The 25,457-nt window shown below is 45.3% G+C and overlaps 1 protein-coding gene across 8 annotated transcripts in view; it reads right to left on the reverse strand.

Moving 5' to 3' along the window:
* MPND (MPN domain containing) overlaps positions 1-25,457 on the reverse strand; it is a 358,148-nt gene that overhangs the window by 94,251 nt on the left and 238,440 nt on the right. For 7 of the 8 annotated variants that reach the window (XM_056571957.1, XM_056571964.1, XM_056571930.1 and 4 more), the window contains 3 exons: positions 21,856-22,086; positions 21,657-21,768; positions 408-480 (listed from right to left, as the gene is read on the reverse strand). In XM_056571957.1, the coding sequence (XP_056427932.1) occupies positions 408-480; positions 21,657-21,768; positions 21,856-22,086 (416 nt within the window). The remainder of the gene's footprint in view (positions 1-407; positions 481-21,656; positions 21,769-21,855; positions 22,087-25,457) is intronic. The other variant, XM_056571983.1, reaches the window with a different exon arrangement.

Genomic DNA, 25,457 nt, shown 5'->3' on the forward strand with positions numbered 1-25,457 from the left:
TTTATGTGAATCAATATATAATTTATTTGGAATATTCATTTTCCTTATAAGCAGAGAGCTTCAAAGTAAAAAAAAAAGCAAAATGTTAAATTTTTTCATCAAATTTTGGAATTTTTCACCAAGAAATTATGCAACTATGACAAAATTTTTCCACTAACATAAAGTAGAATATGTCACGAAAAAACAGTCTCTCAATCAGAATGAAAGGTAAAAGCATCCAAGCGTTATTAACGTTTAAAGTGGCAGTGGTCACATGTGCAAAAAATGGCCGGGTCCTACAGTGAAAATTGGCTAGGTCCTTAAGGGGTTAAAGTTCAATACTAACATACAATATAATAAGCAGGATTTAGTTGAGTAAACAGAATTCAAAATAACTTTTATAGTATATGTACTGTACTAGCTTGTACCTTGCTGAATCCCGACTGCCTAGTGTGCAAAATTTTACAGGTGTCCGGCCTTCAATTTGGGTGCATCTTAGATCTGCAACAAGGATTTACATAAAAAAATATATATTGTTTTTTAAATGTTTTTTTTTTATTTTTTTATAAAACACTGTTTTCCTAATAAAACACCTCCTTTTCCCATTTAAGGGTACATTCACACATACGCAGATTTGATGAGCAGGATTTGATGTTGCAGATTGCAATATAAACTAAATGACTGAGCACAACTTCTAATCTGCAGTTACAAATCCTGTGCATCAAATCTGCACAGGATCCTGTATGTGTGAACGTAACAAAAAAAAAACATATTTAGTATCACCTGCATGCGGAATAATTGTCTGAACTACTAAAATACGTTTATGATCTATAGTGGAAGGTGAAATGAAAAGTTTACATTCGTTTAAAGTAGTAAAATAAAACAAAATCTACATAAATTGGGCATCAGTGCAATCACATTGGCCCACAGTATATAGACTACATGTCAGTTTAACCATACATTAAAAAATGACCCACCTCCCCCAGAGAGGTTAGAAAAATTACATTTAAATTTCCACTTTACCTAATCAATATTTTGTTTTTGTTTCCCCATAGCTTTCAGATTACCATAAAATCTAACATTACAAAGTGCAAAAACAAGCTCACTTATGTCTTTGTAGATGGGAAATTGAGTTACGGCTAAAAGGGGTATTCCAGGAAAAAACGTCTTTTTTATATATATCAACTGGCTCCAGAAAGTTAAACGGATTTGTAAATTACTTCTATAAAAAAAATCTTAATCCTTTCAGTACTTATGAGCTTCTGAAGTTAAGGTTGTTCTTTTCTGTCTAAATCCTCTCTGATGAAACCTGTCTTGGGAAACGCCCAGTTTAGAAGAGGTTTGCTATGGGGATTTGCTTCTAAACTGGGCAGGTGTCATCAGAGAGGATTTAGACAGAAAAGAACGACCTTAACTTCAGAAGCTCATAAGTACTGAAAGGATTAAGATTTTTTAATAGAAGTAATTTACAAATCTGTTTAACTTTCTGAAGTAAGTTGATATATAAAAAAAAGTTTTGGCCTGGAATACCCCTTTAATACTGTTTATTCACTAAGTATTATTTGCTCCAAAAATTCATCTTTAGTTCATGCACAGTAACGCTATATGTGTGTACACTGTACAAGGTATTATGCCACTATATAGAACGTTGATGCAGGGATTTATTCTGATTGCCTTATTGGGGTCATAAAGGAATTTTTTCTCTGTCATGGGGCAATTGGCATTAGCCTCATGAGGGAGGGATGCCTTCCTCTGGATCAACACAGTAGGGCTTTAGGTTGAACTCAATGGACTTTTGTCATTTTCAACCGTACAATCTCTACTTTTCCACATACGGAGCCAATTGTATTTTCTAGACAGCGGCTGGACCCCTGGCAGGTGCAGTAACTGTCAGTTCACTCTCTATATGCCCCAATCACTATTCATTGCAGCATGCAGAGGATTGAACTGCTGGCCTATTTTGTGTTTTGCCTTGGAATGTGTTACAAGACAGCTCTGTAGTAATGTAATTGATTCCCCGTTATGAGGACCATGCGCCCACGGAGAGATCTGTATGAGATGCCAGCCGCTGCGCTCAGCTTATGACACCCCCCGCTATGGGGACCGTGCGTCCGCGGAATTAATCTAATGTCAGCCGCAGCGCTGAGATTCCCCCCCACGGGCGCACGGTCCCGATATGGGGGGGAATCAATTATATTCCAGCCACAGCGCGAATAACATTGCAGCCGCAGTGCTTCGAGCAATAACAGCAGGAGACATCCTCTTGCTGTGGTAGCCGAACTCACACTGAAGTGAACGGTGTTTGAGACAGCATATTTGTGGTCACGTGACATGTCACCCAATGGAGCTGTCTTAGTCCAGCATTGTAAGGTGCTGAGTCGTGTAACACATTCCACGGCAAAATACAAAATATGGCACTACACCGGCAGTTGCAGGCAGGTGTTGGCTGGAATATACAGCTGACACCTACTGGATATAAAGAGCTTGAAAGCTTGCTCTATATACAATGACCTACAAGTGCTGTAAAAGGCGATGTAAAAGGCGCCAATCATTAAGAGGTTAGATTTATTTATCCTCTTTGGAAACACACAGCTGTTTATTGTCTAGCTTAAAACCCCTTAAGGACCAAGGACGTACCGGTACGTCCTTGGTCCTGCTCTTCTGATATAACGCGGGGTTACACAGTAACCCCGCGTCATATCACGGCGGGCCCGGCGTCATAGTGAAGCCGGGACCCGCCTCTAATAGCGCGCAGCGCCGATCGCGGCGCCGCGCGCTATTAACCCTTTAGCCGCGCGCTCAGAGCTGAGCCGCGCGGCTAAAAGTGAAAGTGAAAGTTCCCGACTAGCTCAGTCGAGCTGTTCGGGATAGCCGCGGCTAATCGCGGCATCCCGAACAGCTGACAGGACAGCGGGAGGGCCCCTTCCTGCCTCCTCACTGTCCGATCACCGAATGACTGCTCAGTGCCTGAGATCCAGGCATGAGCAGTCATGCGGCAGAATCGTTGATCACTGGTTTCTTATGAGAAACCAGTGATCAATGATGAAGATCAGTGTGTGCAGTGTTATAGGTCCCTATGGGACCTATAACACTGCAAAAAAAAAGTGAAAAAAAAAGTGAATAAAGATCATTTAATTCCTCCCCTATTAAAAGTTTGAATCACCCCCCTTTTCCAATAAAAAAAAAAAACACAGTGTAAATAAAAATAAAAATAAACATATGTGGTATCACCGCGTGCGGAAATGTCCGAATTATAAAAATATATAATTAATTAAACCGCTCGGTCAATGGCGTGCGCGCAAAAAAATTCCAAAGTCCAAAATAGTGCATTTTTGGTCACTTTTTATATCATTTAAAAATGAATAAAAAGTGATCAATAAGTCCTATCAATGCAAAAATGGTACCGTTAAAAACTTCAGATCACGGCGCAAAAAATGAGCCCTCATACTGCCCCATACACGGAAAAATAAAAAAGTTATAGGGGTCAGAAGATGACAATTTTAAACGTATTAATTTTCCTGCATGTAGTTATGATTTTTTCCAGAAGTCCGACAAAATCAAACCTATATAAGTAGGGTATCATTTTAATCGTATGGACCTACAGAATACATATCAGGTGTCATTTTTACCGAAAAATGTACTACGTAGAAACGGAAGCTCCCAAAAGTTACAAAACAGCGTTTTTTTTTTAAAATTTTGTCGCACAATGATTTTTTTTCCCGCTTCACCATAGATTTTTGGGCAAAATGAATGACGTCATTACAAAGTAGAATTGGTGGCGCAAAAAATAAGCCATCATATGGATTTTTAGGTGTAAATTTGAAAGAGTTATGATTTTTTGAAGGCAAGGAGCAAAAAACGAAAATGCAAAAACGGAAAAACCCCCGGTCCTTAAGGGGTTAATGTTTACATATTTAGTACATGATTTCCCTGCACCTTCTCCCCTTCTATGATGCGGGCTCAGGAGCTGACCCCACGTCATAGCTGGGTGATCCCCGCAGCTATAAGCCACTGGGACCCGTGGCTAATGCCGGACATCACCGATCGCGGCGATACCAGACATTAACCCCTTGGATGTTGGCCATCTAAAATAAAGAACAAAAACAGTCCCGGCAGCTCAGCGGATCTGATCGGGACCACCGTGGCAAAATCGCTGTGTCCCGTTCAGCTAAGAGACAACACATCAAAACGAGCAACCACTGAATAAAAGTGCACACCATAAGCATATATAAACATCAAAAATTATTTTCTTTTTTTCCGATCAGCTAAGAGGGCAGTGGGAGGGCCTTTCGCTGTCCAATTGTTGCTCTGGAGCTCCAGTCAGCCATAGCAGGCTGCAGCAGTAGAGCACCAATAACACTGATCAATGCTATGCTATGGCATATCATTGAACAGTGTATGCAATCAGAAGATTGCATGTAATAGTCTTCTATGGGGACTAAAATATAGTGTAAAAAAAAGGGTAATAAATGTGAATTAACCACTTAAGCACATAAAAGTTTCACCGGGTGCGTAAATGTACCAACTATAAAAATATAACATTAACCCCTTGCCGCAGAACCCCGTTTATAAATGGTGCTGCGGCACAGCAGGGTTATGAAGCAAGCTCAGGAGCTTGCATCATACCCACACGGTCCCTGACACCACGGTTTTATGATCAGCTGACGACACACGAGGAGTGTCCCTACCTTCCTCCTTGGTGTCCGATTGTCGCTTGATTGCTGCATGCCCAAGATTCAATGCTATGGCATTGATCAATGCTATGGTATATGCAATCAGAAATTTGCATGTTATAGTCCCCTATGGGGGCTATAAACGTGTGGAAAAAAAAAGTTAATAAATGTGATTTACACCCTTTTCCCATAAAAAAATACATAAATATGAAAACAAAAATAAATATAAACATGTGGTATCGCCTCGTGTGTAAATGTCTGAACTATAAAAATATAAAACATTAATTAAACCGCACAGTCAATGGCGTACTTGTAAAGCAATTCCAAAGTCCAAAATTGCTTATTTTTGGTCACTTTGTATACCATAAAAATATGTATAAAAAGCGATCAAAAAGTCCCATCAAAACAAAAATGGTACCAATAAAATCTTCAGATCAGGGCGCAAAAATAAGCCCTCGTACCACCCTGTATGCGGAAAAATAAAAAAGTTATAGGGGTCAGAAGATGACAATTTTACACATACTAATTTTGGTGATTGTAGTTATAATTAGTAGTAAAATAAAACCTATATAAATTAGGTATCCTTGTAACCATATGGACCTACAGAATAAATATATGGTGTCATTTTTACCCAAAAGTGCACTGCGTAGAATCAGAAGCACAAAAAATAACAAAATGGGTGTTTTTCCAATTTTGACCCACAAATATTTTTTTTATGGTTTTGCCGTAAATTTTGTGGTGAAATGATTGATGAGTACAAATTTCACCTAACGAGGGGATAATATATGTGCCCTCGTATATAAATTATGATAAATGCCCTTAAATGACAAATAAATAATCTACTTACACTATCAGAATCATTAATTAGGCCTAGATATATAAAACTAAACTTTATTAAATGACAGATAAATTTTGACATAGAGACATATAAATATTTTCAAAAACAGTACAACATTGTGTCTTTCAACCAGATAAGGGACACAAATCACAGATAAGGTAGGGGAGAGGTAAAGGGTACAGGTGAACCCCTACTCAATAAAGAGCCCTACCTAGTCTAATATCCTTGCCCTCACTAGTCAATAAGTGTGGACAGGGGTTGGATAATATGAACATTCCTTTATAAAGAAGTCATCAACAAAACAGGTTTGTATAGCATCTCGTGCTCCCTTTCCAACGCGTTTCTCCCTTAGCTAATGACTAGGGTTCATCAGGGAATGGAGGAGAAAAAATTAAATCATATAAATATCAAGAATTGCAGATAATGTACCGTAGTAGAGTAAAATCAAATAATGCTAAGGCACAGTTGAGTGAGTCACTGTCACGATGCCGGCTGGCAGGTAGTGGACCCTCTGTGCCAGAGAGGGATTGGCGTGGACCGTGCTAGTGGACCGGTTCTAAGCCACTACTGGTTTTCACCAGAGCCCGCCGCAAAGCGGGATGGTCTTGCTGCGGCGGTAGTGACCAGGTCGTATCCACTAGCAACGGCTCACCTCTCTGGCTGCTGAAGATAGGCGCGGTACAAGGGAGTAGGCAGAAGCAAGGTCGGACGTAGCAGAAGGTCGGGGCAGGCAGCAAGGATCGTAGTCAGGGGCAACGGCAGAAGGTCTGGAAACACTGGCAAGGGACACACAAGGAACGCTTTCACTGGCACTAAGGCAACAAGATCCGGCAAGGGAGTGCAAGGGAAGTGAGGTAATATAGGGAGTGCACAGGTGATAACTCTAATTGGAACCACTGCGCCAATCAGCGGCGCAGTGGCCCTTTAAATCGCAGAGACCCGGCGCGCGCGCGCCCTAGGGAGCGGGGCCGCGCGCGCCGGGACAGAACAGACGGGGAGCGAGTCAGGTAGGAGAGCCGGGGTGCGCATCGCGAGCGGGCGCTACCCGCATCGCGAATCGCATCCCGGCTAGCAGCAGGATCGCAGCGCCCCGGGTCAGAGGACGTGACCGGGGCGCTGCAGCGGAGGAGGTGAAGCGAGCGCTCCGGGGAGGAGCGGGAACCCGGAGCGCTCGGCGTAACAGTACCCCCCCCCTTGGGTCTCCCCCTCTTCTTGGAGCCTGAGAACCTGAGGAGCAGACTTTTGTCAAGGATGTTGTCCTCAGGTTCCCAGGATCTCTCTTCAGGACCACAACCCTCCCAGTCTACTAAAAAAAAATTTTTTCCTCTGACCTTTTTGGCAGCCAAAATCTCCTTGACCGAGAAGACGTCCGAGGAGCCGGAAACAGGAGTGGGAGGAACAGATTTGGGAGAAAAACGGTTGAGGATGAGTGGTTTGAGAAGAGAGACGTGAAAGGCATTAGGGATACGAAGAGAAGGAGGAAGAAGAAGTTTATAAGAGACAGGATTAATTTGACACAGAATTTTGAAAGGACCAAGATAGCGTGGTCCCAACTTGTAGCTAGGGACACGGAAGCGGACATATTTAGCGGAGAGCCATACCTTGTCTCCAGGGGAAAAAACGGGGGGAGCTCTTCTTTTCTTATCCGCGAACCTCTTCATGCGTGAAGAAGCCTGTAAGAGAGAATTTTGGGTCTCTCTCCATATAATGGAAAGGTCACGAGAAATTTCATCCACAGCGGGCAGACCAGAGGGCAAGGGGGTAGGGAGGGGGGGAAGAGGGTGACGGCCGTACACCACGAAAAATGGGGATTTGGAGGAAGATTCAGAGACCCTGAAGTTATACGAGAATTCGGCCCATGGAAGGAGATCTGCCCAGTCATCCTGGCGGGAGGAAACAAAATGTCGCAAATAATCACCCAGGATCTGGTTAATTCTTTCTACTTGTCCATTGGACTGGGGATGATATGCAGAGGAAAAATTTAATTTAATCTTGAGTTGTTTACAGAGAGCTCTCCAGAATTTAGACACGAATTGGACCCCTCTATCCGAGACAATCTGCGTAGGCAACCCGTGAAGACGAAAAATGTGTACAAAAAATTGTTTAGCCAACTGAGGCGCAGAAGGAAGACCAGGAAGAGGAATGAAATGTGCCATTTTGGAGAATCGATCAACGACCACCCAAATAACGGTGTTGCCACGGGAAGGGGGTAAATCAGTAATAAAATCCATACCAATCAGAGACCAAGGCTGTTCGGGGACAGGCAGAGGATGAAGAAAACCAGCGGGCTTCTGGCGAGGAGTCTTATCCCGGGCACAGATAGTGCAGGCTCGCACAAAGTCCCCAACATCCGTCTCCAGAGTTGGCCACCAATAGAAGCGGGAGATGAGTTGCACAGATTTCTTGATGCCCGCATGACCTGCGAGATGGGAGGAGTGACCCCATTTGAGGATTCCGAGGCGTTGGCGTGGAGAAACAAAGGTCTTTCCTGGAGGAGTCTGTCTGATGGAGGCAGGAGAAGTGGAGATCAGGCAGTCAGGTGGAATGATGTGTTGCGGAGGGAGATCAACTTCTGAGGCATCCGAGGAACGAGAGAGAGCATCGGCTCTAATGTTCTTATCGGCAGGACGAAAGTGAATCTCAAAATTAAATCGGGCAAAGAACAGAGACCACCGGGCCTGGCGAGGATTCAGCCGTTGGGCCGACTGGAGGTAGGAGAGGTTCTTGTGGTCGGTGTAGATAATAACAGGAAATCTTGATCCCTCCAGCAGATGCCTCCATTCCTCAAGTGCTAATTTAATGGCTAGAAGTTCTCGATCCCCGATGGAGTAGTTCCTCTCCGCTGGAGAGAAGGTCCTAGAGAAAAAACCACAAGTGACAGCATGCCCGGAAGGATTTTTTTGTAGAAGAACAGCTCCAGCTCCTACTGAGGAGGCATCAACCTCCAATAGGAAGGGTTTGGAAGGGTCAGGTCTGGAGAGCACGGGAGCCGAAGAAAAGGCAGACTTGAGTTGTTTAAAGGAGTCTTCTGCTTGAGGAGGCCAGGACTTGGGATCAGCATTTTTCTTGGTTAAAGCCACGATAGGAGCCACAATGGTAGAAAAATGTGGAATAAATTGCCTGTAATAATTGGCGAACCCCAAAAAGCGTTGGATAGCACGGAGTCCGGAGGGGCGTGGCCAATTTAAGACGGCAGAGAGTTTGTCTGGATCCATCTGTAGTCCCTGGCCAGAGACCAAATATCCTAGAAAAGGAAGAGATTGGCATTCAAACAGACATTTCTCAATTTTGGCATAGAGTTGGTTGTCACGAAGTCTCTGAAGAACCATACGGACATGCCGGCGGTGTTCCTCTAGATTGGCAGAAAAAATTAGGATATCGTCCAGATATACCACAACACAGGAGTATAATAGATCACGAAAAATTTCATTGACAAAGTCTTGGAAGACGGCAGGGGCATTGCACAGTCCAAAGGGCATGACCAGATACTCAAAGTGTCCATCTCTGGTGTTAAATGCCGTTTTCCACTCGTCCCCCTCTCTGATGCGGATGAGGTTATAGGCGCCTCTTAAGTCCAATTTAGTGAAGATGTGGGCACCTTGGAGGCGATCAAAGAGTTCAGAGATGAGGGGTAAGGGGTAGCGGTTCTTAACCGTGATTTTATTAAGACCGCGGTAGTCAATGCAAGGACGTAGGGAGCCATCTTTTTTGGAGACAAAGAAAAATCCGGCTCCGGCAGGAGAGGAGGATTTACGGATAAAGCCCCTTTTTAGATTCTCCTGGACGTATTCGGACATGGCAAGAGTCTCTGGGGCAGAGAGAGGATAAATTCTGCCCCGGGGTGGAGTAGTACCCGGGAGGAGGTCGATAGGGCAATCATAAGGCCTGTGAGGAGGTAGAGTCTCAGCTTGTTTTTTGCAGAAAACATCCGCGAAGTCCATATAGGCCTTGGGGAGACCGGTTACTGGAGGAACCACAGAGTTACGGCAAGGGTTACTGGGAACCGGTTTTAGACAGTTCTTGGAACAAGAGGACCCCCAACTCTTGATCTCCCCAGTGGACCAATCCAGGGTTGGGGAATGAAGTTGAAGCCAGGGAAGTCCAAGGAGAATCTCCGAGGTGCAATTGGGGAGGACCAAAAGTTCAATCCTCTCATGATGAGATCCGATGCTCATAAGAAGGGGCTCCGTGCGGAAACGTATGGTACAGTCCAATCTTTCATTATTTACACAATTGATGTAGAGGGGTCTGGCGAGACTGGTCACAGGGATGTTGAACCTGTTGACGAGAGAGGCCAAAATAAAATTTCCTGCAGAACCAGAGTCCAAGAAGGCCACTGTAGAGAAGGAGAAGGCAGAAGCAGACATCCGCACAGGCACAGTAAGACGTGGAGAAGCAGAGTAGACATCAAGGACTGTCTCACCTTTGTGCGGAGTCAGCGTACGTCTTTCCAGGCGGGGAGGACGGATAGGACAATCCCTCAGGAAGTGTTCGGTACTAGCACAGTACAGGCAGAGGTTCTCCATACGGCGTCGTGTCCTCTCTTGAGGTGTCAGGCGAGACCGGTCGACCTGCATAGCCTCCACGGCGGGAGGCACAGGAACAGATTGCAGGGGACCAGAGGAGAGAGGAGCCGAGGAGACGAAACGCCTCGTGCGAACAGAGTCCATATCTTGGCGGAGTTCCTGACGCCTTTCAGAAAAACGCATGTCAATGCGAGTGGCTAGGTGAATAAGTTCATGTAGATTAGCAGGAATTTCTCGTGCGGCCAGAACATCTTTAATGTTGCTGGATAGGCCTTTTTTGAAGGTCGCGCAGAGGGCCTCATTATTCCAGGACAATTCTGAAGCAAGTGTACGGAATTGTACGGCATACTCGCCAACGGAAGAATTACCCTGGACCAGGTTCAACAGGGCAGTCTCAGCAGAAGAGGCTCGGGCAGGTTCCTCAAAGACACTTCGGATTTCCGAGAAGAAGGAGTGTACTGAGGCAGTGACGGGGTCATTGCGGTCCCAGAGCGGTGTGGCCCATGACAGGGCTTTTCCGGACAGAAGACTGACTACGAAAGCCACCTTAGACCTTTCAGTGGGAAACAGGTCCGACATCATCTCCAGATGCAGGGAACATTGGGAAAGGAAGCCACGGCAAAACTTAGAGTCCCCATCAAACTTATCCGGCAAGGATAAGCGTATCCCAGGAGCGGCCACTCGCTGCGGAGGAGGTGCAGGAGCTGGCGGAGGAGATGACTGCTGAAGCTGTGGTAGCAACTGTTGTAGCATAACGGTCAGTTGAGACAGCTGTTGGCCTTGTTGCGCAATCTGTTGTGACTGCTGGGCGACCACCGTGGTGAGGTCAGCGACAACTGGCAGAGGAACTTCAGCGGGATCCATGGCCGGATCTACTGTCACGATGCCGGCTGGCAGGTAGTGGACCCTCTGTGCCAGAGAGGGATTGGCGTGGACCGTGCTAGTGGACCGGTTCTAAGCCACTACTGGTTTTCACCAGAGCCCGCCGCAAAGCGGGATGGTCTTGCTGCGGCGGTAGTGACCAGGTCGTATCCACTAGCAACGGCTCACCTCTCTGGCTGCTGAAGATAGGCGCGGTACAAGGGAGTAGGCAGAAGCAAGGTCGGACGTAGCAGAAGGTCGGGGCAGGCAGCAAGGATCGTAGTCAGGGGCAACGGCAGAAGGTCTGGAAACACTGGCAAGGGACACACAAGGAACGCTTTCACTGGCACTAAGGCAACAAGATCCGGCAAGGGAGTGCAAGGGAAGTGAGGTAATATAGGGAGTGCACAGGTGATAACTCTAATTGGAACCACTGCGCCAATCAGCGGCGCAGTGGCCCTTTAAATCGCAGAGACCCGGCGCGCGCGCGCCCTAGGGAGCGGGGCCGCGCGCGCCGGGACAGAACAGACGGGGAGCGAGTCAGGTAGGAGAGCCGGGGTGCGCATCGCGAGCGGGCGCTACCCGCATCGCGAATCGCATCCCGGCTAGCAGCAGGATCGCAGCGCCCCGGGTCAGAGGACGTGACCGGGGCGCTGCAGCGGAGGAGGTGAAGCGAGCGCTCCGGGGAGGAGCGGGAACCCGGAGCGCTCGGCGTAACAGTCACGACTGTCAAAAGATAATAACAGTCAAGCATACGAGCTGAGTTCATTAAGCAAATGTGTATAAGTCAGTCCATTATTTGATAAGAGCGGCCCCTTCCAGTAATTACCTGATAATAAAGTCCCATAAATGGAGCCGTAGTCAGAAAGTAAGACTATGTGTCCCTGTTTTTCGACCCAATGGCCTTCCCCGCACAGATAGCTCAGACGCATGGACCCACAAGATGTCAGGGACACATAGTCTTACTTTCTGACTACGGCTCCATTTATGGGACTTTATTATCAGGTAATTACTGTATGAGAAGGGATGTACCTTTGCTTGCATCAAGATGGGCCAACATTGTCTAATCTGTAGGACTGTACCATCTTCCAATTGTGTGTCTAGGTCCTGAATTGAACCTGCTTCTGGGGTCATCTATACCCTATTAATATAGCCCTGTCTGAACTATACTGGGATCATCTCGGTTTTCTGCTGTTTCATTGTGAACTTGATACAGAGTTTTCTCCGGTCCTAAGCTGGTACCACTTTGGAAGGGGCCGCTCTTATCAAATAATGGACTGACTTATACACATTTGCTTAATGAACTCAGCTTGTATGCTTGACTGTTATTATCTTTTGACAGTCGTGACTCACTCAACTGTGCCTTAGCATTATTTGATTTTACTCTACTACGGTACATTATCTGCAATTCTTGATATTTATATGATTTAATTTTTTCTCCTCCATTCCCTGATGAACCCTAGTCATTAGCTAAGGGAGAAACGCGTTGGAAAGGGAGCACGAGATGCTATACAAACCTGTTTTGTTGATGACTTCTTTATAAAGGAATGTTCATATTATCCAACCCCTGTCCACACTTATTGACTAGTGAGGGCAAGGATATTAGACTAGGTAGGGCTCTTTATTGAGTAGGGGTTCACCTGTACCCTTTACCCCTCCCCTACCTTATCTTTGATTTGTGTCCCTTATCTGGTTGAAAGACACAATGTTGTACTGTTTTTGAAAATATTTATATGTCTCTATGTCAAAATTTATCTGTCATTTAATAAAGTTTAGTTTTATATATCTAGGCCTAATTAATGATTCTGATAGTGTAAGTAGAAATGATTGATGTCATTAAAAAGTAAAATTGGTGGTGCAAAAAATAAGCCCTCATGGGTCTGTAGGTTCAAAATTTAATGCGTTATGATTTTTAGAAGGTGAGAAGGAAAAAACTAAAATTCAAAAATGGCCCAGTTCTTAAGGGGTTAATTAAATTGCACAGCCAATTGTGTATTTTTGGTCACTTTGCTTTTTATATATTTTTTAGGGTATGTAATCAAAAAGACCCATCAAAACAAAAATTGTGACGATAAAAACTAAAGATCGCAGCACAAAAAATGAACCATCAAACATCCCTGTATGCAGAAAAATAAGAAAGTTATAGGGGCCAGAAGGGGACATTTTTAAACATACAAATTTTCATGCAAAAAGTTAATTTTTTTTTTACAGAAGTAAAACAAAATCAAACCTATATAAGTTGGGTATCCTTTTAATAGTATGGACCTACAGAATAAAGATAATGTGTCAGTTTTACCGTAAAGTGCACTGCGTAGAAACTTACCCCAAAACGTACAAAATAGCGGGGTTTGTATTTCAATTTTGCCCCACCAATTTTTTTTCTGTATCGCTGTAGATTTGGTGGTGAAATTATTGATTTCATTATAATAAATTTTTTCATTATATAAAAAGTGACACAAATCTGCTATTTTGGACTTTGGAATTTTTTTGCGCGTACACCATTGACCAAGCTGTTAAATTAATTATATTTTTTATAATTTGGACATTTCCGCACGCGGCGATATCACATATGTTTATTTTTATTTACACAGTTTATTTTTTTAAATGGGAAAAGGGGCGTGATTCAAACTTTTATTAGGGAAGGGGTTAAATGATCTTTACTAACTTTTTTAATGCAATGTTATAGCTCCAACAGGGGGCTATAACACTGCACACACTGATCTTTTACATTGATCAATGGTTTCTCATAGGAAACCATTGATTGATCAATGATTCTGCCGCTTGACTGCTCATGTCTGGATCTCAGGCACAGAGCAGTTATTCGGTGATCAGACAGCGAGGAGGAAGGTAGGGGACCCTCCTGCTGTCCTACAGCTGTTCGGGATGCCGCGATTTCGCCACGGCAATCCCGAACAGCCCCCTGAGCAAACCGGCATCAATTTACTTTCACTATAGATACGGCGTTCAACTTTGAATGCCGCGTCTAAAGGGTTAATAGCGGGCGGCACCACGATCAGTGCCATGCGCTATTTGCCATGGGTCTGCGTGGCCCCGCGTTATAGAAAGGGAGTGGGCGGAGGGCAAACAGGTACGCCCTCCGTCCCCAACAGGTTAAAGGGGTACTCCGGTGGAAAACAATTTTTTTTTAAATTAACTGGTGCCAGAAAGTTAAACAGATTTGTAAATTACTTTGATTTAAAAATCTTAATCCAGCCAGTACTTATCAGCTGCTGTATACAACAGAGTAAGTTCTTTTCTTTTTGCATTTCCTTTCTGTCTGACAGAACAGTGCTCTCTGCTGACACCTCGGTCCATGTCAGGGACTGTCCAGAGCAAGGTAAGCTTGCTATGGGGATTTTTCCCTGCTCTAGACAGTTCCTATAGAAAAGATAGAAGAAAAAAACAGGGATATGCGCCCCTAGTGAAGGATGTTTATAGGTGAGATGAAAACAGGTTAAGTTGTAACACTCACCTATTTTCGTTGTGCTGAGAGCACAACATCTGTGATAGCCTTAGGTGATATCTCAGGTCTGCAGCCACGGTCCTCTGGAGCAAAGGTGATGTCCCAGCAGTGTAAGTAACAAGAAAAAAGCAAAGTTGGGCCGTTGGTGGCGCTGGTCCTGATGTAAAGAAAGCTCTGTAGACCCTTCTCAGTGTCTAAACGTGGTTTTATTAGCACAGAAAGCAACGCGTTTCTGGTCCGAACTGGACCCTTCGTCTGGCAGTGTGCATACAACATAGTGAACAGATGCGGTTAAAATACATTCCTTACGCAACCTTAAAGGTTACGTTCATTTGGCAATTCACAAACATGGTTTACGCAAGTAGCGTGGGTAAGTAGAACATCTGTAGCTGGAACCCGATACCGTACGAGTGCGTTCCTGTATCTGCACTAGACGGCCGGGAAGTCAGCAGCTTGCAAGGGAATGTGAGGTAAGGGCAATCTGATGCAGGTATGTGCAGGGATTGCCTTACTGGGAAACAATATCGGCCGGAGAGTGATATCCTCTTTGTTACTGCAGCCGAGGGAAAACAAGGCTGATTGGGTAAGTGGAGCTGGAGATGCTCCTGATAGGTCAGGGGGCGGAGACCTATGTTCCGTGCGTATCACTATGACTACGGAGCTGTCAGATCCCTTAGCGCTATGGAGCGGTGGCAGAGTTGAGAAGGGGCGGACCTACAAAGGTATTGTACCAATGCGGGTGGGTCTGCTATCGCACAGCGGGGCGATATGCAGCAGTGGCAGAGTTGAAAGGGGGCGGACCTGTGTTGGAAGCGGGCGATATGCAGCGGGCCGATATGCAGCTGTATTAGAAGCGGGGCGATATGCGGCGGTGGCAGAGTTGAAAAGGGGCGGACCTATATTAGAAGAACTGACACAGAAAAAGGGGGCGGACCTGTATTAGAAGAACTGACACAGATTTGGGTAGGAGGGTAGTGTGACCGGCTAGATGTGCTGTGAGGCACCTTGCTAGGTGGACAAGGGGTAAAGTAACATATAAGGAGCTATAACCGAATATACTGTGTAGGGTATACAGCAGCCGTATGAAGTGTGCGGTGTGGTAGAGATGGGGACAATTTTTTCCTATTGGGAAGAAATCCTATTATTGCCAGGGATAGGGGAGGGTGGGAATGGTAATGTCCCAGGTATACCCAGGTATGCCGTATGTAGGGCTGTTGGCATATAATACAGTATGTACAGTATACCGTGTGAGGTATGTAGGACTGTCAGTATTTGGTGTGGCATACTGGTGATGTGTGAAAGTTGGAATTGAAGGAGCAGGCAGTATTTTAAAATATTTAGGGTGTGTAATAGAGATTACACAAGGATAGTTTCAGAGACTTCGTTGAGTCCAGTAGGCTGGAGAGATCCACACTTGAAAATCCAGAAAATCTCTAGTCTCTTCAGTATTTCAAATCTATTCGAACGGAATTTAGGAACATGATCAACAGGGGTAACATTGAAAGGTTTAGCAATCCCTTTGTGGGCCAGGGCACAGTGCCTGGAAAGTCCATGTAAAAGGAATCCTGTCCTTATGTTAAATCTGTGCTTATTGATCCTGCTGTGCAACTTTTGAGTAGTCCGCCCAATGTACTGCAGGCCGCAACAGCATTCAATCAGGTAGATGACAAATTCAGACTCACAGGTAAGATGGTATTTTATCTGTAGGATTTCGTCTGAGGTTTTTGAGCGGAATTCTTGGCGGTTATGCATAATTTCAGCACAGCATAGACATCTGGTTTTTCCGCATCTGAAACTACCTGGTTTTCCTTTTTGAGCTGGTCTTGGTTGTAATTGTCTGAGCTGGCTTGGAGCAAGGAGGTTTTTAATAGTGGGGGCCCTACGGAACGTGACTCCTGGATGTTCAGGTAGATTATCACAGAGAAGTTTGTCGCTCTCAAGGATGTGCCAGTGTTGTTGGAGAATTTTCTTGATCTGAATTGAGGATGAACTGTAGGTGGTGATGAAGTTGAGTTCCCAATTCTTAGTGGTGGTTCTTTGTATCTTTGGTTTAAGACAGTCCTCTTGTGTCAGTTTTTTGTTTTTTTCGTAGGCGTCAGATAGTAGTTTCGGGGGATATTTTTTGGCCATGAATCTTTTCTTGAGTATCCCAGCTTGAGTGCAGAAATCTCTTTGGTTGGAGCAGTTTTTCCTTATTCTCTTGTATTGAGAGTAGGGGATATTCTCAAGCCACTTCTTGTGATGCCCACTGGAGAAGTCAATATAGCTGTTAGTATCGACTTTTTAAAAAAAGGTGGAGGTGACGAATTTGCTGTGATCATGTGATATGATCAGGTCTAGGAACTCAATGGATGTATTGCTGGTATGTATAGTGAAGTTAATACCCCAGTGGTTTGCATTTAGGTGTTCTAAGAGGTAGTTGGTAGATGATTCTGGACCTCACCAGATGAAGATCAGATCATCGATGTACCTCCGATAGAGAACGATGTTCTCCATGATGTTACTGTGGCCCCATATATGTTCCATTTCGAACGCCCCCATGAATAGATTGGCGTAGGCCGGCGCCACCTTGGCCCCCATAGCGGTGCCCTTCTGTTGATGGTATATGCCGCCGTCATACAGAAAGAAGTTGTTTTCCAGTATAAACTGGAGACCTTCCAATAGGAACTTTCTCTGGGGTGTGGTAATTTCTTCATCTCCAGTGAGAAAAAAAATTCCACCGCCTGCAGTCCAAGTTGATGGTCAATATTGGTATATAGCGACGTTACATCACAGGTGACCAAGATGTAGGAGGAATCCCATGGAATGGAGGAGAGCTGTTGTATGAGTTGGGTGGAGTCTCGGAGAAAACTCTGAAGATTTACAACATATTTCTGCAGATATAGATCAATAAAATGGGCAAGATTACTGGTGGGTGAGTTAGTGCAGGCGATGATGGGTCTACCTGGCGGTTTTTCTAATGACTTGTGTATTTTTGGTAAGTAGTAGAAGTAGGGTTTATTCTGATTACTGACAGTAAGGAATTGGTGTTCTTGTTTATTGAGGATCCTATCATCCAGGGCCCTCTGGAAGAGTGATGTGAGCCCTTTATGAATTTTTGGGAAGGGATCTATGGATGTCTTCCCATAGAACTCATGGTCGGATAGAATACGCATGGCCTCCTCCTGGTATTGCGGGAGATCGAGAATAACCAAGCCTCCTCCTTTATCTGCTGACCGAAAAACCAGATTATGGTTTTTCTGGAGACCTTTTAATGCCTGTAGTTCCTCTTTGTTCAAATTGGAGCGGGTGGATGGTCTCCTCTTGTTTTTGGGAAGTGATTTTAGCTCCTGAGATACTAGTTCGTAGAAGGTATTGATTTGATGACCTTGGGATTGGATGGGGCTACTTTCTACCCCATCCAATCCCAAGGTCATCAAATCAATACCTTCTACAAACTAGTATCTCAGGAGCTAAAATCACTTCCCAAAAACAAGAGGAGACCATCCACCCGCTCCAATTTGAACAAAGAGGAACTACATGCATTAAAAGGTCTCCAGAAAAACCATAATCTGGTTTTTCGGTCAGCAGATAAAGGAGGAGGCTTGGTTATTCTCGATCTCCCACAATACCAGGAGGAGGCCATGCGTATTCTATCCGACCATGAGTTCTATGGGAAGACATCCATAGATCCCTTCCCAAAAATTCATAAAGGGCTCACATCACTCTTCCAGAGGGCCCTGGATGATAGGATCCTCAATAAACAAGAACACCAATTCCTTACTGTCAGTAATCAGAATAAACCCTACTTCTACTACTTACCAAAAATACACAAGTCATTAGAAAAACCGCCAGGTAGACCCATCATCGCCTGCACTAACTCACCCACCAGTAATCTTGCCCATTTTATTGATCTATATCTGCAGAAATATGTTGTAAATCTTCAGAGTTTTCTCCGAGACTCCACCCAACTCATACAACAGCTCTCCTCCATTCCATGGGATTCCTCCTACATCTTGGTCACCTGTGATGTTACGTCGCTATATACCAATATTGACCATCAACTTGGACTGCAGGCGGTGGAATTTTTTTTCTCACTGGAGATGAAGAAATTACCACACCCCAGAGAAAGTTCCTATTGGAAGGTCTCCAGTTTATACTGGAAAACAACTTCTTTCTGTATGACGGCGGCATATACCATCAACAGAAGGGCACCGCTATGGGGGCCAAGGTGGCGCCGGCCTACGCCAATCTATTCATGGGGGCGTTCGAAATGGAACATATATGGGGCCACAGTAACATCATGGAGAACATCGTTCTCTATCGGAGGTACATCGATGATCTGATCTTCATCTGGCGAGGTCCAGAATCATCTACCAACTACCTCCTAGAACACCTAAATGCAAACCACTGGGGTATTAACTTCACTATACATACCAGCAATACATCCATTGAGTTCCTAGACCTGATCATATCACATGATCACAGCAAATTCGTCACCTCCACCTTTTTAAAAAAAAGTCGATACTAACAGCTATATTGACTTCTCCAGTGGGCATCACAAGAAGTGGCTTGAGAATATCCCCTACTCTCAATACAAGAGAATAAGGAAAAACTGCTCCAACCAAAGAGATTTCTGCACTCAAGCTGGGATACTCAAGAAAAGATTCATGGCCAAAAAATATCCCCCGAAACTACTATCTGACGCCTACGAAAAAAACAAAAAACTGACACAAGAGGACTGTCTTAAACCAAAGATACAAAGAACCACCACTAAGAATTGGGAACTCAACTTCATCACCACCTACAGTTCATCCTCAATTCAGATCAAGAAAATTCTCCAACAACACTGGCACATCCTTGAGAGCGACAAACTTCTCTGTGATAATCTACCTGAACATCCAGGAGTCACGTTCCGTAGGGCCCCCACTATTAAAAACCTTCTTGCTCCAAGCCAGCTCAGACAATTACAACCAAGACCAGCTCAAAAAGGAAAACCAGGTAGTTTCAGATGCGGAAAAACCAGATGTCTATGTTGTGCTGAAATTATGCATAACCGCCAAGAATTCCGCTCAAAAACCTCAGACGAAATCCTCCAGATAAAATACCATCTTACCTGTGAGTCTGAATTTGTCATCTACCTGATTGAATGCTGTTGCGGCCTGCAGTACATTGGGCGGACTACTCAAAAGTTGCGCAGCAGGATCAATAAGCACAGATTTAACATAAGGACAGGATTCCTTTTACATGGACTTTCCAGGCACTGTGCCCTGGCCCACAAAGGGATTGCTAAACCTTTCAATGTTACCCCTGTTGATCATGTTCCTAAATTCCGTTCGAATAGATTTGAAATACTGAAGAGACTAGAGATTTTCTGGATTTTCAAGTGTGGATCTCTCCAGCCTACTGGACTCAACGAAGTCTCTGAAACTATCCTTGTGTAATCTCTATTACACACCCTAAATATTTTAAAATACTGCCTGCTCCTTCAATTCCAACTTTCACACATCACCAGTATGCCACACCAAATACTGACAGTCCTACATACCTCACACGGTATACTGTACATACTGTATTATATGCCAACAGCCCTACATACGGCATACCTGGGTATACCTGGGACATTACCATTCCCACCCTCCCCTATCCCTGGCAATAATAGGATTTCTTCCCAATAGGAAAAAATTGTCCCCATCTCTACCACACCACACACTTCATACGGCTGCTGTATACCCTACACAGTATATTCGGTTATAGCTCCTTATATGTTACTTTACCCCTTGTCCACCTAGAAAGGTGCCTCACAGCACATCTAGCCGGTCACACTACCCTCCTACCCAAATCTGTGTCAGTTCTTCTAATACAGGTCCGCCCCCTTTTTCTGTGTCAGTTCTTCTAATATAGGTCCGCCCCTTTTCAACTCTGCCACCGCCGCATATCGCCCCGCTTCTAATACAGCTGCATATCGGCCCGCTGCATATCGCCCGCTTCCAACACAGGTCTGCCCCCTTTCAACTCTGCCACTGCTGCATATCGCCCCGCTGTGCGATAGCAGACCCACCCGCATTGGTACAATACCTTTGTAGGTCCGCCGCTTCTCAACTCTGCCACCGCTCCATAGCGCTAAGGGATCTGACAGCTCCGTAGTCAGAGTGATACGCACGGAACATAGGTCTCCGCCCCCTGACCTATCAGGAGCATCTCCAGCTCCACTTACCCAATCAGCCTTGTTTTCCCTCGGCTGCAGTAACAAAGAGGATATCACTCTCCGGCCGATATTGTTTCCCAGTAAGGCAATCCCTGCACATACCTGCATCAGATTGCCCTTACCTCACATTCCCTTGCAAGCTGCTGACTTCCCGGCCGTCTAGTGCAGATACAGGAATGCACTCGTACGGCATCGGGTTCCAGCTACAGATGTTCTACTTACCCACGCTACTTGCGTAAACCATGTTTGTGAATTGCCAAATGAACGTAACCTTTAAGGTTGCGTAAGGAATGTATTTTAACCGCATCTGTTCACTATGTTGTATGCACACTGCCAGACGAAGGGTCCAGTTCGGACCAGAAACGCGTTGCTTTCTGTGCTAATAAAACCACGTTTAGACACTGAGAAGGGTCTACAGAGCTTTCTTTACATCAGGACCAGCGCCACCAATGGCCCAACTTTGCTTTTTTCTTGTTACTGGACAGTTCCTGACATGGAAAGAGATGTCAGCAGAGAGCACTGTGGTCAGACAGAAAAGAAATTCAATAAGAAAAGAACTTTCTCTGCATTATACAGCAGCTGATAAATACTGGAAGGATTAAGATTTTAAAATAGAAGTCATTTACAAATCTGTTTAACTTTCTGGTAGCAGTTGAAAAAAAATGTAACTGAGTACCCCTTCAGGGGGTTAATGTTCATTCATTTTGTTTTCCAAGATAAGCAATGTATTTGTAATTTCTAAGTGACAATGTACCTTTTTTTTTCAAATTATATAAGAATGATTTGATTTAAAAAAACATGGCACTATGACAGTCAACTATTGATGGCCACTACCCCAACATCCAGCACCCCTGCCGATCAACTACTGATGAGCTATCCTATGGATAGGACAGGCCATTAATAGTATTTCCCTGGAAAAAACCTTTAGGTGCCTTTTTTGTATAAACGTATTAGATGTATTCACAATGGGAAAGAATCATCTTCATATCCTTTCAGCAGTCTCTAGTTCTCATTTTCCTTAGCACACAAGTATTGTTGTACAACAAATCTCTAAATGACCAACAGGAATAAAATGATCTTCAGGCATAGTCCACAATTCCCTAGCCGGTCAGCTTACTTTATCTCTTACCTTGCTCTTTTTTGTTACCATTTGGTTCCATGTTACATATCTTTCCACATCTAGGGTCCACATCTCCCTCTTCCTCAAGAAGATCATATTCCTCCCCTTCGCTTAAAGGGCTCTGCAGGAAGCATGAGTAATAATCATAGGACAAGACAGTAAAGTGCATACAAATAATGTGCAGTACAGGAAATTATTAGACTCTTACTCCTTCAGTCATTGAACCATGAAGCTGATTCTTTTTCAACCATGCAGTCTTATACTGGTCTAATTTTTGTCCCTTATACCGTACTGATGCCCATCCACAGCCAGATTTCTTAGCAGGATTTACTAGGCGTTTGCAGTGTGTAGCCCATGCACTGGGAGAGTTAAAGGCTTGACCACTCTCCTGCCAAATTATTTTTCCATCCACTAAGAGATCACCAAGAAACTTCCTTCCCTAAAAATAAACAATAAAGGGAATATGTGATTTATGGCACGCCAAATTCATCCTTGTGCAGCCTTCCTAAAAGGACTAAAGAAAATGATCTAATAATATTCTCATTGTCAAAAAGAGAAATTTTTATCTGATCTTTCTATCCTGAATAAGAAAAAACGATCCTTTTGTTACTTATGTTATACCCCTCCTGTACAGTGTCCATATTAGGACATCATCAGGCGTCAGCCAAATAGCCATCACTCCTCCTCCCTCATCCTCAAAATCCATCCTCCATCAGAGTAATCTCACCTCCTCCGTCGTACATCATGTTAACCTCTTTCATCCCTCAGCCAAATCTCTCTCCTCCAGACATAAACAAAATCCTCCCACATTCTTACACCCTCAGCTTAATCTCCCTCATCCCTCAAACCTCAGACATATCTCGGTCCTACCTCAGACAAACCTCTGTCACACCTTTAGACAAACCTCTCTCAGCCAAACCTCCATCATGCTTCAGACAAACCTCCGTCATGCCTCAGACAAACCTCCGTCACACCTCAGATAAACCTCCCTCAAACCTCCCTCAGCTCTCAGCCAAACCTACATCATGCCTCAGACAAACCTCCGTCATGCCTCAGACAAATGTCCCTCAGTTCTCAGCCAAACCTCCATCACGCCTTAGGCAAACCTCCCTCAGCATTCAGCCAAACCTCCGTCATACCTCAGACAAACCTCCGTCACACCTCAGATAAACATCCCTCAAACCTCAGACAAACCTCCCTCAGCTCTCAGCCAAACCTCCATCATGCCTCAGACGTCAGCCAAACAGCCGTTAAAGTTTTCCAGCCTCCCTATGCTAACTGCATAGCGGAGGAAAGCAACGCATGCCCACTGAGCGGTAAGGACAACTGTGCAGGGCTACGCTTTTAACGCTGCCTACTTTAGCCCTACACTGTCAGCGGAGTGCTGCACATGTGATCTCAGTTTTCTACGATTCGAGGAAAACTTTACATCAACAGCTGTTTGGCTGATGTCTGAGGCATGATGGAGCTTTGGCTGAGAGCTGAGGAAGGTTTGGATTAGCGGAGGAAGGTTTGTCTGAGGTGTGACGGAGGTTTATCTGAGGTGTGGCCGAGGTTTGTCTGAGGCGTGACCGAGGTTTGTCTGAGAGCTGAGGGAGGTTTGTCTGAGGTATGATGGTGGTTTGTCTGAGGTATGATGGTGGTTTGTCTGAGGTGTGACAGAGGTTTATCTGAGGTGTGGCCGAGGTTTGTCTGAGGCGTGACCGAGGTTTGTCTGAGAGCTGAGGGAGGTTTGTCTGAGGTATGATGGTGGTTTGTCTGAGGTATGATGGTGGTTTGTCTGAGGTATGATGGTGGTTTGTCTGAGGTGTGACAGAGGTTCGTCTGAGGTATGACCGAGGTTTGTCTGAGGCATGAGAAAGGTTAAGATGTAAGAATGTGTGAGGATTTTGTTTGTCTGAAGGAGGAGAGCGATTTGGCTGAGGAGGAGCCAAGATTACTCTGATAAAGGATGGATTTTGAGGATGAGGGAGGAGGAATGATGGCTATTTGGCTGACGCCTGATGATGTCCTAATATGGACACCATACTTCTGCATTCGATTAGTTTTGTATATAAGCACCAGGAGAAGTAGAGATTAAAGTTAAACCGTTACAGCTATAATCGAGGAAAAAAACAACAACAATATGAGAACAAGAGAAACCTCAGAACATGTGAAGTGCCACAGTCTTGTAACATTTTAAGAGGATTTGAAAAATAAAGTCTGCTGTTTTCCAAGAGCTGGATAACTCCGCTAAAGAAATACATGAATGAACATAATCAGTTGGCTGCTGTGCCTACAATAAACGTGATGAAAAAAAGATTTTAGACTTCCGCTTCCGGCGCTGCCCTGGCTAGACGCGGCTGAGCGAGCTCCCTGCATCTCCCGGCCCCGACCTGCATATAAGATCGCGCCCCATGGTGTCCGCAACAGTCACCCCGGCCTCCCCTCTCATACCGGGACCTGGATGGAGCGATATCTCCTCCGCAGTTCACAGAAGGACCCGGCTCCGCTCCTCTCCTGCCAGGCGGCCTCCTCTCTGCATATGGCGGCGCAGCGCGGGAGCAGCTGCCCGGACCTCGGCCCCGGTGTCACTGAGGAACGTGACAGGCACCTTCCCACTGCTCAGCTACCTGCTCCTCCGGCTCTTCTGCCAGCTCCCTCCGGCAATGGGACTCAGGGGATACCAGCTGATTCCCCCAGCAATGCGGCAGCGGCGGAGCGCCACGAGAGCCCCAGCATGGACTTCCTGCAGTGTCGCGGTGAGTCAGGAGGGAGGGGGGGTTAATGCTCCTAATCTACAGCCGCCTGCTCCCTCTGCTCCAATACATGACCCTGCCTGCCATTCATCCCCTGAGGCTTCTCCTTCACTGAGAGAAAGGGTGCCTGAAGAAAAATCTTCTTTCTGGGAATTAACCCCTTCTGTGCTGCACTTCTGTGCTGGTTGTGTGGGGGAAAGCACCTTCTGTGCTGGTTGTGTGGGGGAAAGCACACTTCCAGCTTCCCCGCCCAGCTTGCTTTCTGATGACTCTCGGGATGCTGGTCTGCTGCCCCTTTCATCTGCTGCTGCTCCTGCATTAACCCCTACGCTGCCAACCTCAGCCTTGGATTTTAAACAACTTGCTGCAGAGGTCACAGCCAGAATCATGCCCAGCATTCAACTCTCCCTGGAAGCTTCCCTACAAGCGTCTTTCCAGCTGTTGCGTACTGAACTTGCGACCACTAATAATACGGTGGCGTCCATTCAAACTGATGTTAAATCATTACAGCGGGATTTTCTATCCCAGTCGGGTACTATCACAGAGCTGCAGAAAGAAAACATCGCCTTGTGGGAGAAGTTGGATGACTTGGAAAATAGGTCCAGGCGTAACAACTTGCGGCTTGTGGGGCTCTCCGAACAGGTGAAGTTACTGGATTTACAAAGGATATGTGAAGTGGAGCTCTCGGAGGCCCTGGGTCTGGACTATTATAGCAGAGTTGAACGAGCTCATCGGTTGGGCCCGGATCGCGGGTCGCAGGACCAGCATCTGACCTCCTCACAAATGGCCTCCCGTACTAAACCGCGTCAGGTTATCTTTAAACTTCTGGATTACAACGACCGTCAGGCCCTAATGCGCGCCTTCAGAAGGCGCACTTCCCCCCTGATGATTCGCAGTTGTCCAGTGCTTCTCTTTGAGGACTTCTTGGCGCCTGTGGCGAAACGGAGGCGTGACTTGAGTGGTGTGTGCACCGAGCTGTTCCAGCGGAAACTAAAGTTTCAACTCCAGTACCCGGCTACTCTCCGAGTCTTTCATGAGGATGGGACTTCTTCAGTATTCCACAGCCCGTACG

This window comes from Hyla sarda, chromosome 1 (genome assembly GCF_029499605.1).
Source record: "Hyla sarda isolate aHylSar1 chromosome 1, aHylSar1.hap1, whole genome shotgun sequence".
Classification (NCBI taxonomy): Eukaryota; Metazoa; Chordata; class Amphibia; order Anura; family Hylidae; genus Hyla; species Hyla sarda.